The sequence below is a fragment of the Ptychodera flava genome, chromosome 21 (assembly GCF_041260155.1).
Source record: "Ptychodera flava strain L36383 chromosome 21, AS_Pfla_20210202, whole genome shotgun sequence".
Taxonomy (NCBI): Eukaryota; Metazoa; Hemichordata; class Enteropneusta; family Ptychoderidae; genus Ptychodera; species Ptychodera flava.
The window spans coordinates 35,933,894-35,950,519 of NC_091948.1; the positions used below are offsets into that span (position 1 = coordinate 35,933,894).

A 16,626-nucleotide genomic window follows, 5' to 3' on the forward strand; every position below is an offset into this window, starting at 1 on the left:
ACTTTTTGTGCAAACAATCTCTGGCACTTCTTGTAATACTGGTATAGACTTCATATTTCACATGTCAAACATCCATACTTCTGTTCTGATCAAATAGAAGTGCAGTGTCAAAGACATCATTTAATCAGATTTGATCAAAAGGGAACAACTTATCACTGATGTTATTGTTTACAATTATTTGACCAATTTCCTTTGAAATCATGTCCTTAATGCACACACTTACACTTCCTGCTTACTTAGCTGTTCACTGTTGCCAAATTGAAATAACCCTCTTAATTCTCTGTTGAATTATTAGCATGGCAAGTATGTTGAACAAGTTCCGCATCGATTATTCTGCTGTTGAAATTTTGCCAGATATCAACAAGAAACCACAAAAGGAAAGGTAAGAAATCTTTAGCTGTTGGAGGAATCAGTGAAAGTAAATGATTGAAATTACACTAAAACTATGACATTATATCAGGGAGTAGTGTTCCCTCTTCAAAGCAAATGCACACAGTTGCCAGAAGGCCACTTTGGAAATAGATTTTTAGCTCCTATATGAATACATACGGTAGTCAACAGTTTTTATCTCATCAGTCATTCCAAGACAAAATAATTTATTCAATGATCACATTCATGCTTTAAATACACAACTACATAAAATGTGCAATATGCATAATAATTTAGTGTTTGTCAATCACAGCAATATCAATGCAGCAACACCTACATTTGCATGACAATGTTCATTTAAAATAACCAGGGTACAGCTTTGTTAGTGAGGAATGTTAAGGATACGGTTGCTCCAAACCTCCGTGTGAACCGAAACTGTTTCAGGAGAAGACAGTATTTTCAACATCCTGTAAATCCGTTGGTACAGCAATACAGGGATGCAAGGATTTCATATGTCTAGAAATCGCCCCGTTTTGCCACAATCTGTTGATACACCTCAAAGCCATAGGCAAATGATACCAAACAATAGATATGTGTAACTTTACATTTCAGAAAAACAGCAATATACAAAGTTCACTGTCAATATCCTATTTGAACATACAGGGCTACCAAGAGAGAAAGTTTCAAGACAGTGACTTTATAAATAATATTACTCAACATGACATTATTGGTATTGAAGAAACTTGGCTCACAGAGCAATTGAAACATACTTTTCACATTCCTGGATACTATGACTATTCTGTTGTAAGAGAAAAGAAAAAACAGAGGGATGGTCTTTCACTTTTGGTAAAAAATACCATAAAGAAGGGTGGAAAAATGGTTCATTCAGATGCGGAAGATAAGGTGTGGTGCAAACTTTCAAAAGCATTTTTCAGATTACAACAGGATACTTTACAACGCACCAGAAAATTCCAAACATAAATCTGAATCATTTTTCAAGTGTTTAGAACAGTTGATCACAAAATGTAGCTGTTCTGGATCTGTCATGATTTTAGGGGATTTGAACGCCAGAGTAGGATTACTGCCAGATTTTATCGACAATGATTTCTGAAGTCATATACCAGTTCCACCAGGATATTCTGTCGATACACACCTTAATCACTGCAATATGGATCAGATTGAAAATAAGTATGGTAGAAACCTCATAGATTTATGTAAAACCAGCAATACAAGAATTATGAATGGCAGACTACCTGGAGATATTTGTCGAAAATTTACATGTTACCACTGGAATGGAAACAGAGTAGTTTATTATGGTCTTGCAACAACAGACATCATCAATAACTTTAAGTATTTTAAAATATACAATTTCACAATTTTCTCAGATCACTGTCAAATTTCTACTCTTCTCAAACTTACAAATTTTAATCCAAGCAGTGTTAAAGATACTGTGAATTTATTGCAAATGCCCCCAAAATGGAAATTGGATAAGTTATCTGTTTTCAGCTACACGGATAGATTAGCATCAGATGAGCTACAAAAAGATTTTGCAGAATTTTTGAATACTAATATTGGTAATAACAAATCTGACATTAACTCAGCTACTAAGCATTTTAATGACATCTTAGATAAAGCCTGCAGTGGAATTTTCAAAAGACAAAAGCAGAGAAAGAAAAAATTAGAGAGAAAGAAATCAAAATGGTTTGACAAAAACTGTGATGCATCAAAAAGGGACCTAATAGCAACAGCTAAACTATTAAGTAAAGCTCCATATGACAGTCATTTAAAAATTATCTATTACACAAAGAAAAAGAAGTTTAAAAAACTTGTTAAAAATAAGAAATTGCAATTCTGGCAAAACAACAAACTAAACAGTCAACATGCTAACAATTCTTATTGAGAACCGCAGTACTTACTGATTTGATATTTGTTGTGTAGATGAAAAATATAATTTTGAGAAACTTTTTTTTAATTTTTTTGATATTGTTGAAAATATGCAAATTAGCGCGAAAAAAGGCATTTTTGGAAAAAAATCTTCTTCTTCATAACCACTGGTCAGACAGCTTTGTTATTTGGTATACAGGTCACTAGGGATAACCCAACTTAGATTTGTTCAAATTGTGATTAAATATGCAAATCTGTATTTTAAAGAAATTTCTTTGTCATTTTTGGTCAAAACTTTATTTCATCAAAACCACTCGTCTGACAGCTTTGATATTTGGTATACAGGTTCCTACAGATGAACTTAATGTGATATATTGAAATTTGATGAAATCTTCAATTTTTGTATTTGGGCGTCAATTTTTGCCATTTTTGGTCAAAATATTTGTTTCTCAAAAGTTACTCATCTGATAGCTTTGATATTTGGTATATAGGTTCCTAGGCTTTATCTTAATGGAATATATTGAAATTATGATGAAATCATCAATTTTGTATTTTTGCAGCTAATTTTGCCATTTTTGGTCAGGCCATCCTGAAATGAGCTATCAAAGATACCCACCTTCTTCATCAATACATGTGTCACAAAAAGTTATTCTCTACATAACACAGCAGAGCTCTGTCGACTGTGGGGTCACTTTTTTTTTCAAAACTGCTGGTCAGACAGCTTTAATATTTGGTTTACAGGGCCCTAGGATGACCTTAGTGAGATAATTTCATACAGTCAGAAAATACTTAATTTTGTATCCATGTCTGTAGTAGCTTCAGGGACTTTGGCCCTATGTTTTTAGTCCCCACGGACACCGTCCGGGGGGACTTATAGGTTTGGTCATGTCCGTGCGTCCGTGTGTGCGTCCGTGTGTGCGTGCGTGCGTCTGTGCGTCCGTCCGTTCACGCAGATATCTCATAGACGCCTGGAGCGATTTTGTTCAAACTTGGTTCAAGGATAGTACCCTACCTCATACAGATGCACGTCGATTTGTTTCACAATGCGATCAAATTTGGCCATGTTAGAGGACTTTTTAGTTTTCACCTCCATAGACCCCCATGTATAAGGCAGTCCATAGACTCCCATGTATAAGCACAGGCGACCCATAAAGTATTACTGAGATTTTCACACTAGTTTTCACCTCCATAGACTCCCATGTATAAGGCAGTCCATAGATTCCCATGTATAAGCACAGGCGACCCATAAAGTATTACTGAGATTTTCACACTAGTTTTCACCTCCATAGACCCCCATGTATAAGGCAGTCCATAGATTCCCATGTATAAGCACAGGCGACCCATAAAGTATTGCTGAGATTTTCACACTGTTTTCTCTATCATTTTCTCTCCTTTCTTCATGCTCTTACTGATCGGAGTAAATAAAATACATGGTTTATATAACCTAACCTAGCCTCTGTGACTCTTTATTTATTTTACACTCCATTACATGGACGTATATCTCTCATACACACATGCTGTAATTAATTAGTCAACACAACTAATTATGCTCATCCGTGGACTTATCAGAGGTTGGTCAACATCGGAAAGATAGTGATGTTAATGAAAAAGGTACCAATCCTATCTTTCGCGATGTTGACCAACCCGTAAAATACCTGATAAGTCCACGGATTAGCATAATTAGTTGTGTTGACTAATGAATTACAGCATGTGTGTATGAGAGATATATGTCCTTGTAATGGAGTGTAAAATAAATAAAGAGTCACAGAGGCTAGGTTAGGTTATATAAATCACTTATTTTATTTATTCCGATCATTCAGAACATGAAGAAAGAAAAGAAAATGATAGAGAAAACTGTGTGAAATAACTCAGTAATACTTAATGGGTCGCCTGTGGTATAAGGCAGTCCATAGACTCCCATGTATAAGGCCAAGAAAAATAAAAATTTAGTTTCTCATAGTATTCATATTGCAAAAAGGATGCAGTGACACAGTTTTTAGTGCCCACTGATAAAGTCGAGGGGGATTATAGATTGGGTCATGTCCGTCCGTGAGTCCATCCGTTCACGCAGATATCTCAGACACTTTGACAAAAATGTCACATGACCTTGGTGACCTTTGACCTCAAATATACATATATGTCTATAACTCAGTAACCACAAGTGCTAAACCTTTCATATATGGTATGATGGGACACCCTATGACGCCACATATTGTAACTCATTAATTATGCGCATATCTAATTTTGAGCGAGCCAAATGACCTAGAGGTCTGATTTTTGGTATATATGGATAACTTAGCAATACAATTTTTTGACGAAGTGTCACTTGACCTTTGACCTCAAATATACATATTTGTCCATAACTCAGTAACCACAAGTGCTACACCCTTCATATTTGGTATGATGGGACACATTATGACGCCACATATTGTTCCTCATTATTTATGTGCATATCTAATTTTGAGTGAGCCAATAGAGCCAAAGGTCTGATTTTTGGTATGTAGGGATAACTTAGCAATACAATTTTTTTGACAAAATGTCACGTGACCTCGGTGACCTTTGACCTCAAATATACATATTTGTCCATAACTCAGTAACCACAAGTACTACACCCTTCATATTTGGTATGATGGGACACCTTAATATGACGCCACATATTGTACCTCATTAATTATGTGCATATCTAGTTTTGAGCGAGCCAATAGAGCTAGATGTCTGATTTTTGGTATATAGGGATAACTTAGCAATACAATTTTTTAGACAAAATGTCACGTGACCTCAATGACCTTTGACCTCAAATGTACATATTTGTCCATAACTCAGTAACCACAAGTGCTACACCCTCCATATTTGGTATGATGGGACACCTTATGACGCCACATATTGTACCTCATTAATTATGTGCATATCTAGTTTTGAGCGAGCCAATAGAGCTTGATGTATGATTTTTGGTATATAGGGATAACCAGTGTTTCCGCTGCCCGCTCGCCAAATCGCAAATGCGAGAAAAAAGTAGCGTTTGGCGAGAAGATTTTGGCAAAAGTTAGCCAAACTTGCGAATCGAAAATTGCACTATGACGTCATCACTTTGTCTGTCCGCGCGCACATGTCCTGCATTCAACTTGAGACGTAATGCTTTATCTCGGTGCATCCCCGACCTTATGCGTCAGGAGATCCTATTTGTAACGCATAGAGTATGAATAAAATTGTAACGAAATAACTCACAAATCAATAGTACCGCATGTATATCATGACTAGTTGACTAAAATGTTGCGAAGTTTTTGGTTTGACTACGCGCAATGTGTGCCTACAGATAACTCTGTGCAGTGACAGCCATGTCATCGTCAACACTGAATTGAAGGATCGTAGAGACGGCGAAACTAAGCAAAAACGGCAAACTTTCCTTTTTGACTTTGGCTGCTCCACCAATATGGGGGGAAACATCCCTACATTCTAAACGTAAGTAAAGCTATGAAATGGAAAGAAAAATTATGATCAATGTAGGAAAGTCGACCGTGAATTTGGAAAGGAAGGTAGCGGCATGCATGGTCAAAAGCATACACATGGCATTTTTTTAACGTAGAGCAAGTAAGGCACCCCTGAATAGCGAAAATGTTGGTGGTGTATTGCTGCCAACGAGAAAATACCTTTACTGACGTTAGAAACTTGTGTGAATTGGCTTCCTTAAATATAAATTCGCGGCAATTTTCAGTGTATCACGGACCGTGGTGTATTGTGACGTGACATCGTATACAGACTTTCAGAGAAGCCCTCGCTCGTCCGCCGAGTCGGCCCAGTTCCGTGTTCACATCGTGCAAATAAATACGCAAAGTCTTGTCGCGATATTTGAGCATTTAACTTGATCGTCAGTGAAACAAAAAGATGTTTCTCCATATCAAAAGGGTATATATTTGATATTTTACGGTTCTGTTAACATAATAGACGTGAACATTTGGATTTATGATCCGTGATTTCCGCGATCCATGGCATGATTCAAGCTGTATGGCTGTGAATACACACTGACGTCTTTGATGATGACCCCTGACCCAAGCGCCATTGATACGCTGAGCGCTGTCCGAGCTTCGCTTGCTAAACTTCAAGCGTAAAGCAAATGTATTGGAAGTCTAAAAAAATGCATATATTTCTCAAGTCTGAGAGTATTTTACTTTCGAACTGCTACGAGAATGGATATCTGATTCGTTTGAAAAAACTAGTATGCTGAACCAGGTTTCGTGCTGTTGTCTGTAGCGATATGTATACAGTATCGCACGATAGCGATTTCAGGTTTGTTACTGAATATAGTTGCATACGCCTAACTTTAGACAAGTGTCGCTTGAAATTCGGACAAATTTTATGTTGTATGCGTGGCTGATGTTGGCACCTTGTAATCTGAACCATAAATTGGTGTTACTTTTAGTATCCATAGTAGCACTAACAGGGTTTATTTCCGTCATTCTAACGGAAAATGCAGACAAATATTTATTTTTACATATTAATGAGAAAGAAATGACGTCATTGTGATCAGTGGTATCGGCTTGGCTAATTGAATATCTGGTTTGGCGAATAATTTTTTAGGGCTTCTAGCCAAATTTGCTACAAGATTTTGGAACCCAGGGGAAACACTGGATAACTTATCAAGACAATATTCTTTACAAAATATCACGTTACCTCGGTGACCTTTGACCTCATATATACATATTTGTCCATAACGCAGTAACCACAAGTGCTACACCCTTCATATTTGGTATGATGGGACACCTTATGACGCCACATATTGTACCTCATTAATTATGTGCATATCTAGTTTTGAGCGAGCCAATAGAGCTAGATGTATGATTTTTGGTATATAGGGATAGACTATAGGATAGAAATTGTTTGACAAAATGTCATATGACCTCGATAACCTTTTACCTAAAATACACGATTATGTCAATAAATAAGTAACCACAAGTGCTATGTCCTTTATATTTAGTAGGATGGGAGACCTTATGACAACACATGCTTTACCTCATTAATTATGCACATATATAATTGTGGGCAAGCCAATAGAGCTTGAGGTCTGAATTTTTGCATATATTGATTAATTAGCAATACAATTTTTATCAAAATGTCACGTGACCTTGATGACCTTTGGCCTTGATTATGCATATATATGCATAACTCAGTAACCACAAGTTATTTACGCTTCAATTTTGATAGGATAATAGACCTTAAGATGTCACATCTTGTACCTCATTTATTATGCGCATATGTATTTCTTGGCTGGCCAATACAGCTAGAAGTCTGATCTTTTTCCCGATTTAGAACCATAACTTAGACATGCCTCTTGTTTCAAATTGGGAACAATGACATAGACCTATGTGTCCATAGATCTGAACATATACACTCCAGTGATACTTCTTAATGACCACATTTCCCTGCCCCATCAAGACTAATACTCCTATTACAAGTGGGGACTATGTCATTGTCAATGACTTGTTGATAACTGTATGGGCACAAACAGTGACATTGTCACTATTTTTTAGTCCCCACGGACACTGTCCGGGGGGACTTATAGGTTTGGTCATGTCCGTGCTGCGTGCGTGCGTCAGTGCGTCCGTCCGTGCGTCCGTCCATTCACGCAGATATCTCAGAGATGCCTGGAGCGATTTTATTCAAACTTGGTACAAAGATTACTTCATATATCATTCAGATGCACATTGATTTGTTTTGTGGTACGATCCAATATGGCTGCCAGGCGGCCATTTTATTACAATTTTTTTCATGTACAGAGCCATAACTCAGGCATGTTGCAACTGATTTTATTCAAAGTTGGTACAAGGACATTGACCAGTGTCATAGATATGCACGTCAATTTTCTTTGTGATACACATGTCATGCACATGCACATTGATTTGTTTTGTAATACGATCCAACATGGCCACCGTGTGGCCATTTTATTACGTTTTTTCATGTCCAGAACCATAACTCAGACATGTATCAAGCGAATTTATTCAAAGTTGGTACAAGGAGATTGACGAATGTCATACATATGCACTTCAATTTGTTTTGTGATACGATCCAATATGGCTGCTGTGCAGCCATTTAGTTATGATTTTTTCATGTACCAAGCCATAACTCAGGCATATCTCAACCGATTTTAATCAAAGTTGGTACAAGGACATTGACCTATGTCATACATATGCACATTGATTTGTTTTGTGATACGGTCCAATATGGCCGCCGTGTGGCCATTTTATTATGATTTTTTCATGTCCTGAACTACAACTCAGACATGTATCAAGCAGATTTATTCAAAAGTACTTTTATCACAGACCTAATGAAGAGGACTCTATCCTCTCTGACGACCTGTAATCAAAGTACCCATTAACAAGTGGGGACTGTGTCATCAACGATGACTTGTTACAAATGGTGTTGGAATTTGCATAATACTTTCCTCTTTTTGACAAAACAATTGATAAATTCATGTTCCAGATATTTCAAGTAGTTGTCATTGTATTCTATATCTGACTAGCTGTTAAACATAGGTATCATTAGTATAGAGATAGTGATCATACAACCATCCATGATCTAGTGATTCATGGAAGTGTGCGTTTGCCTTTCAATATTAACATTCTTCACACATCATCTTGATCTGTGTCCAAGCAAACATAAATACCAAGATTTAATTGGTTTGAATTTGCCAAACTGTTATACTTTCTGGTATTATTGCTTCACCACATACATGTAGGTGGCACTCATGGTATACCTCACTTTGTATTCTCACTTTATACTCCCTAGTATCAGACGCTTTGAAGAATTAATAGAACCATACATGCTAAACCATGAGGAGAAAGAAGAAGATTTTCCATGGAAAATTACCCATGCCAGTCTGCAGTCTTTCAAGGATAAGGTAAAGTCGAATAGTGTCAAATTCGTATTCTCATTAGCCTTACTACTTTAATGATGTGATAACTTAATTATTGTAAGAATTTTTCATTCCTTTAACTGTCTACACAATTACAAAAAGCAGGTTTTACTGCTTTCTCTCTGTCTTTGTATCTTTCCAGCTGCTGGCTAACACAATTTCCCAAAATTCCCGATCAAATTCACAATAAATGTGGTGTTAATGTTGTGTATAAAAAGGTTCACTACTCCAAATCAAGCATAGAAAAGAGTGGTGAAAATTAATTAGTTTCTAGGTACAAACCCTTTAAAGTCTAGAGTTTGCGACATGTGTGATGGTTGACCAAATGTTTCGTGTGTTCATGCAGTGTTGCTGCCAGGAATTTTAGATCAGGGGACACTGTGTCCCACTACCATTTATTTTGGGGGACATTTTGTACATTTTGGGGACAACAAGCAATTGTCAATCAAATTTTGCATTATTTCGTAACACATTAGTTTCACTGAACAAAAATCAAGCTACCGGGACCGCCTCACTCTGCTTGAATTTCAGGCAATTGAAGCGGTATACCATATCTGCCGCAAATCAGAGCTCAGACGGACTACAGTCAAGCTAATTATGATATCAAGTGCAGCATGTTAATTACTTTTAATCATATAGCTAGCTCCAAAAGTACGTTGTGTAAGCCTCACAATAATTATGCAAAACAAAGATCATCGTCAGTAACAGATATTACCTGTAGACTACACCCATCACAGTTATGAGTGTGCCTGAGGTTACCGGCAGTGCGGGACAATGGGTTCCGTTTTGGGGACATCGTCGCAAGGGCGCGTCCTGGCGGCAACACTGGTTCATGCTCCATTTCTCATCAGTTCATGGGGATGTCTTCACAAAAAAGTATTATTTAATCAATGTAAATATTTACTATAGTGTGTTATGTTGGAGTAAAAAAGCATGTGCCATGGTTTTTTCAACAACACATGTACAAGCATACATTTTCTACCTCAATATAGCTGTTTATTTTTCATATGATTTATTGGTACTTGATGTATCAAGTTTGACGCGTACAAATGCTAGTGACTTCATACATTGCACACTTAGTGAAATCACCAAAAATATGTGTTATTTATTTATGTGTTATATGTGTTATATTCTACTCCACTTCATGGTGAACACTACAGAACTCTACCTCTCATTCAGGCTCAATAGAACTGTTTGTAAAGTCACTGTGCAACTTTACTATATTAAGTCCAATATTTATCTGATGCGATCTGAAATTTGAAAACTCGTTGTTGCTGATCGGGAAACAGTCTACATGTGTGTCGTACAGACACTGTGAATTCATAAAAGCATGTTCTGTTCAGACTGTACACAATGCAATATCATCAAATCAGTTGACTTAAGTTTCCACAGATGTCACAAATCCCTAAGCTGCAGTACAAGGCTGATGTATACACAACTGACATCATTCAAATTCACTGCAGCTTTATTTATTTCGATGTAAAATCAATGGCAACTTTGCAAACGCAATAATCTAAAGACACTGACAAAATTTGTTTGCTTAAAATAATTTGGAAAACAGCAATGACTGATCAACAAGCTCCCATTTCAGACCATCCCCAAACAGTAAAATAGAAAGTTGAGAAACTCATGGGATAAAAATCTTGCAATATTTGTTTTATAATTTGTCTAAATCGACATGAATACACATTACCATTTCATTACACAGAGACTTTGATCATTTAGGAATTATTCTCAAAACAGAGAGCTACCTTTCCTGAGATTTCCTTTTCATGTTAAAATCTAAGAAAAATAGCTCTCTCATACTGCGCGATTGATTGATTTTAATGACATCATGTAAATGACATCACTCAATGACATCACGTAAAGCTTTATCTGATTGGTAAATATAGCAATATTTTTTTGTGTACGCGTCTCACTAGCTAGAAAGTATGTGACCTACATATCATACATAAAAAAAACCAATGCATGACTTTCCAGCAGGCCGTGTGTACATAGCCAGTGCCGCAATGCATAGTGAACTTGTGAAATGTATTTCAACAGACTTTATCACCTTTTTCATCTGTGATGTTCTTGTGTCATTTACAAAATCTTACATTTCTGTTAGCAATATTAGTGGACCAGCCAGAGTAAGATTATTTTTATTTCATTCATTTTTTTGTTTGTTTGCAACTTTTATATTTTACATTTATTTACTTTTGTTTTTTTAGTGTCCACTTAAGTCTTACTTTGATTTATCATGATATTGTATGTTCATCATAATTTAAAGAAACTAGTTAAAAGAAACCGTGAACAGCCCGACACCAAAGCTGGCATGTCATTCATATTTGACCAACCACATCTGATCAAATGTGAGCAAAGTGTCCTTGATACACGGTGAAAGGTTTGCCACGACTGTGAAAATATGGAGGTTTGATCAGTTAGCAATTCCATAATGGGCTGAATACAACGATACAATGTCACCTCACTAGGCAGTGATTATTTATCAACACACAGTGGATTCAGGAAACTTAATCAATATATTTGAAAACATGCCTGTGTTATACTATGAAACAACAATTTGTCACTTTTCATTTTGTCACATATATGTACTCGTCCAAGTATAAGCCCCTGCTCGTGTATAAGCCCCCCTACTGATTTCAGAGGATTTTAGAAAATGCATTACATCCGTGTATAAGCCCCTACCCTTGTGTAACTCAAATACAGAAAGGTTAGGAGAGTATATTTTGGTCATTTAACTTGGCAAAATTGCTTTTAGATAATAAAGAAACCATTAAAAGATGTTAAAACAATGGGAAACTGGAGTTTCCTTGACAGCATCGTAAGGAAAATGACACGTTTTCTCAGTACTATCTTGATTCTTTGACCCTGCTCACCCCGTCACCTAAATAGAATAGTCTCACTCACGTCGGCCATTGTTCACTTTCATTCACAGCCACGATGTTTTCATGCTTGAAACATGCAGTTTCTTTTGTTTGAAGCAATTATCCTTTCATTTGTGAAGACTTTTCCTGGTGACTATTACAATTTTCACTGCTATGTTGTTGTTTTCACAAGATGTAGACAGTTTGATACTGGAATATTGAGTTGCCTTTCCGTGTAGGCAATGCATGCCTGTTCACATTACTGTTGATCAGCAGCATACATGACGTCTTTGTTTCAAGTTTGGGGGGATTTTGTGACGCTGAATTTCACCAAAATGTCACTTCTGTATTTAGAGATTGTACAATCAATTTCTTTGGTTGTGTAAGTCGATTTTGAAAGCGATAGAAAGATTGAGTGGTGTTAAAAAAAAATCGTGCATAAAATTAGCATAAATTATGCGTCCATGCCAGATAACATGGGGTTGCTCAAGTATAAGCCCCTCCCCTAGTTTTACAGCTGTTTAGTGTTGCCGAACCGGGGGCTTATACTCGGACGGGTCAACTGTTCAGCCTGACAGAACTGCAGGAAACTTCCCCTTCATATCTTCAGAAATTCCTCAAGCATCTAAAGTAGAATACCAGCAACCTGAGCTCCTCTCTTCACTTGATGACTTCAGATCTGTCATTGATTTTTTCAGACTAACCGTCAAATACGCCTTGGTGAACTGCTCCATCAGCACTCAAAGGATGCAAAGTTGATTGTCATGTAAGTAAAAATTTACCAGATATTAGATGTTATGGTTCACCATATATATAAAAAATATTTATAGCAACCTTGTTCAAGGATAGCTCCTTGCTGGTGTATAATCCCCTCCACCACATGTAGAGGATTAAAAATACTGTACATCTGTGTATAGCCCTTCCACTACTTTAGGCTAAAAAATAGAAAGCTTCCAAAAGTTGAAATTGAATTGTCAAAGTCGAGTTATGTGAGAGGCCCAATTTATATACTCTGCATCAGGTCACTCTGTGCCAGGGGTTTGCACCAAGCAGCTGCACCATCCTTTGCACCATGCAGTCTGTGCCATTTTACACTGTCAGGTTCTTCGGTACCAGTCCTTTTGCGCCAGGCAATCTACTTCACTATTATAAAAAATTTGTACTCAGAGTTGTATCTGATAGTATTTGTCATCGACTATGTAACACGAGAAACAAACTCTTTTTGCATGAATAACCTGGCTGTATAGTGCATCACATGATTTATGATTCATGTGAAACATGTGACTCCATGCCAAATAAAGACCGCCATTCAAAAGGTTTCCCGCTAACCTGATCGAAAATGTCTGATAAATTGTTTGACCAGTTTTAAATTTTGGCAAAAATTTAAAGAAAGAAAAAAGAAAGAAAAAAATTCAAGGAACTTGAAAAAAAATTACACAACAACGAACTTGTTTCGTTCCATCTTGGCGATAGGGAAAGTACTGGCTGTGCAAATGCAGCTGTCTACGTCTGTGGCAGGGTCGGCTGTGTCTGTGCAGGTTATCAAAAGGTCAATCCCGCCACTGACCATGGCGAGATTGACCTTTTGTTGGCCCGCATTGACGCAGCCAATCATCAGGTATGTAAGGGTACCAAATTCGACAAAGTGAGCGTCAAACTGAACGTGGCAAAAGAAAAAGTCAGTGTTGAGCTGAGCGTTGGAAATGACAAAGTGAGTGTCAAACAGCGTTGAAAATTACGACGTGAGCGTCAAACTGGGGGAAAAAAAGAAGAACTGAGCGTTGAACTAAGTACGAGTGCTAAAATGTAGCGAATATGCAAAATATAGCTTGCACGGGTGCTTAGTTAGCGCGTACTGGATAGTACACGATTTGTCAGTTGGCGAATAAAAATATGTTTACAATGACGCGCGCAATATTGGTATCATAATTACAGTTTATTCATACAGTTTACTCTTCGTAGTAAAAATGAATAAGAGACAGGAGTCAAGGTCCTTAGTCGACGGACCTCGATGGAGCAATGTCAACCACTATCTGTAGTGTGCATGCACGTGAGTTGACAAATGGCAGGCAGAGTGAGGTCAAATCATCTTCGCTTGCCAAGGCCTGCTGTTAGGGCAGCCAGATGCTTCCCGAAATCAGGAGACTCCTGTCTGGCTAACGACCCGTGCTGGCGGACGATGAGGTACGTCAAATAGACGTCATACTCACCTCTAAATTGCCACAGTGTGATTGTGGAAATATCTCAATAAAGTGACATTCGTCATTTCTGATCATGGTAATTCCATGAATGACCGTGTAATGACCAAGCGTCAGTGGGAGGCATATTTCATATATCCATTGCCGGATGCTAACAAGAACATCCAACCAGCTATGCGGTCGACCGGCCGTGGCCATAGCCTACTCATTTGTTGTACTTGACCACTTTATCATTGCGTGATTAAAACTGTATCAAGGACGTTTTCGTTTCATTTCGCAGCATACATCATGTTTCCTTGTATGAATTAAGGGAGCTTGTCAAAATCAAAGTGGCCGCAATCACTAGCGATCCCGCGGGACACGTAGCGATCTGTCGCGACGACTGTCGATACCGGTGAATATTCATGAGTTTGTACGAATATTCATGAGCATAAATACTGCAGCCCTCGTGAATGCATAATAATTAGATGTACATGTCAGCGGAAATCAACAAACTTGATGCATGGCGGTAGAAGGAGCACCATGCTTGATGTATGACTGTTGGTAACCCTACCGTGCGTGTCGAGTTTTGGTGTATAACCATGTTGATTCGGAACAGTCTATGAATGAACTTTCAAGGTCATAATTAGTGTGCGTGTGTAACAGTGAGAGTGTTTGCTGTTTTCGAGGACGGTAAACTAGTAAACTGTATTTACATGTTTGTGTCTGTTTGTACATGATACATTTTAATGAAAACTTCATGTGGTGCTGTTTGCGTCTATATTGTCAACTGTTGTTGTCCTTGTTTACGTGACACTGAGAATATGGTCCAAAAATGAGCTCTGAAACGGCCTTGAGTTAATATGACTGTTGTCGATGTCAAATGACACACTTGCGCAGTGTCCAACAATAAAACCTCCCGATCACATCACCAGTATGTGCGCGAAGTATATTTTGGTCTTGGGGTCTTCCCTTTGCGCCTGCTCTCACGAAAGAATCATGCAATAAAACAACAGCTAGACAGGAATGAAAAACGTATTACTTGTAGGTGGCGATGAACCAGTTGATTCTGTTGAAGTGCGTCTTCTTCACCTCAGAAGTAGAAGCAAAATGGACTGACATAGACCGTGGACGTAAAAAAAGATCTTGCTTTGAAAAGTTCTCAAAATCATTTAAACTTTGACGACAGACTTGTAAATTCTCCCTTTCACGCGAATGCCCATGACCATGGGAACGCCAAGCTAATTTGATAGATGTGTGGACACTTACAAATGTCTGGCGACTGACGACGGCAATCTTTTGATTAGCAGCTACATGACGTAAAAGGTCAGAGGTGACAACTTTGCGAATCATTTTACGTTGTCAAAACAGTGAAAGTGTGGCTACTTGGAATTATGCTTGCCTTTCTCGGAAATTGCCTGCCGTTTCCATAGTAATGATGCAAATTATAGAAAACCAACACTCTTGTTCCTGAGATCGAGAATAGCTAGCGAGTTGCAGAGGATGCACTGTTAAATTTGTTTTATGACTCTCTCTCTCTCTCTCTCTCTCTCTCGACGACAAAATTACGCTGAGTCTATGGTGTATTCTAAGTCATCAGTTTGTAGGCCTACAGTATATTGTGGTAGACACGACTTTATCTACACTACACACAGTGAATTTCAACGATTCCGCGGCATTGACATTCCTTATTATGATATAATTTACGTCTATGATTATTGGTCCGGGTACGTTTACATATGGTTGGCTATAAATAATGTTTTTTTATTTAACGCGTCTCATCGGTAAACTTTGAAAAAAATCAGCTTACTTCAATACTGGCCTCAAAGGTCACATAAATCTGAGAACGTACTCTCCAGGGTCGAACGGCAAAAATGTAGTTTCACTGGTTTCCAACGTACATTAGGCGACAGGAAGCTGTTACAAGTATGATCGTAAAATAATTAGTTTGAGATGATTGTAAAATTCACAAAATTTCTTCTTATATGTTATTTGACCACCCCTCTTCCAATTACACAAACTGGACAATGTCTGATATGTACTATGATCGAAGTTTTCTAGGACGGTAAACTTGTAAAATTTCACTTTACGCGCCTTGAAAATAATGTAAACCCTAAATGCCTTCTAGGTCAGTGATAGTGAAATTATTGTACCCACTTGGATAGAGAAACCTTTATGAAATAGATGCCTTTCGAACAGGAAATTACTTCTTATACAGCGATACAATGGAATCTGCACGCTGAAATTTGCTAATTGTTTTCATTCATATGTAAATATAGTGACGCATTGCAAGCTAAGAAAGGAAAAGTTTTTATTTGAGTTTCAGCAATGGCGTCGTACGGTAACACTAACAGTTGGTTGTTCACCCCAAGCAGTTCAGAAAGTGCGGAGAATTTATTTTCCGTCGGCCCTTTTCAGGGCCCTG

The 16,626-nt window shown here is 37.6% G+C and overlaps 1 protein-coding gene across 5 annotated transcripts in view; it reads left to right on the forward strand.

The window, feature by feature from the left end:
- LOC139122136 (solute carrier family 12 member 2-like) overlaps window positions 1–16,626 on the forward strand; it is a 215,996-nt gene that overhangs the window by 153,078 nt on the left and 46,292 nt on the right. For all 5 annotated transcript variants that reach the window (XR_011549408.1, XR_011549409.1, XM_070687546.1 and 2 more), the window contains 3 exons: window positions 296–382; window positions 9,034–9,145; window positions 12,723–12,790. Coding sequence is in view for 3 of the 5 variants with exons in the window: in XM_070687546.1 (XP_070543647.1) it covers window positions 296–382; window positions 9,034–9,145; window positions 12,723–12,790 (267 nt within the window). In the remaining 2 variants the exon portion in view is untranslated. The remainder of the gene's footprint in view (window positions 1–295; window positions 383–9,033; window positions 9,146–12,722; window positions 12,791–16,626) is intronic.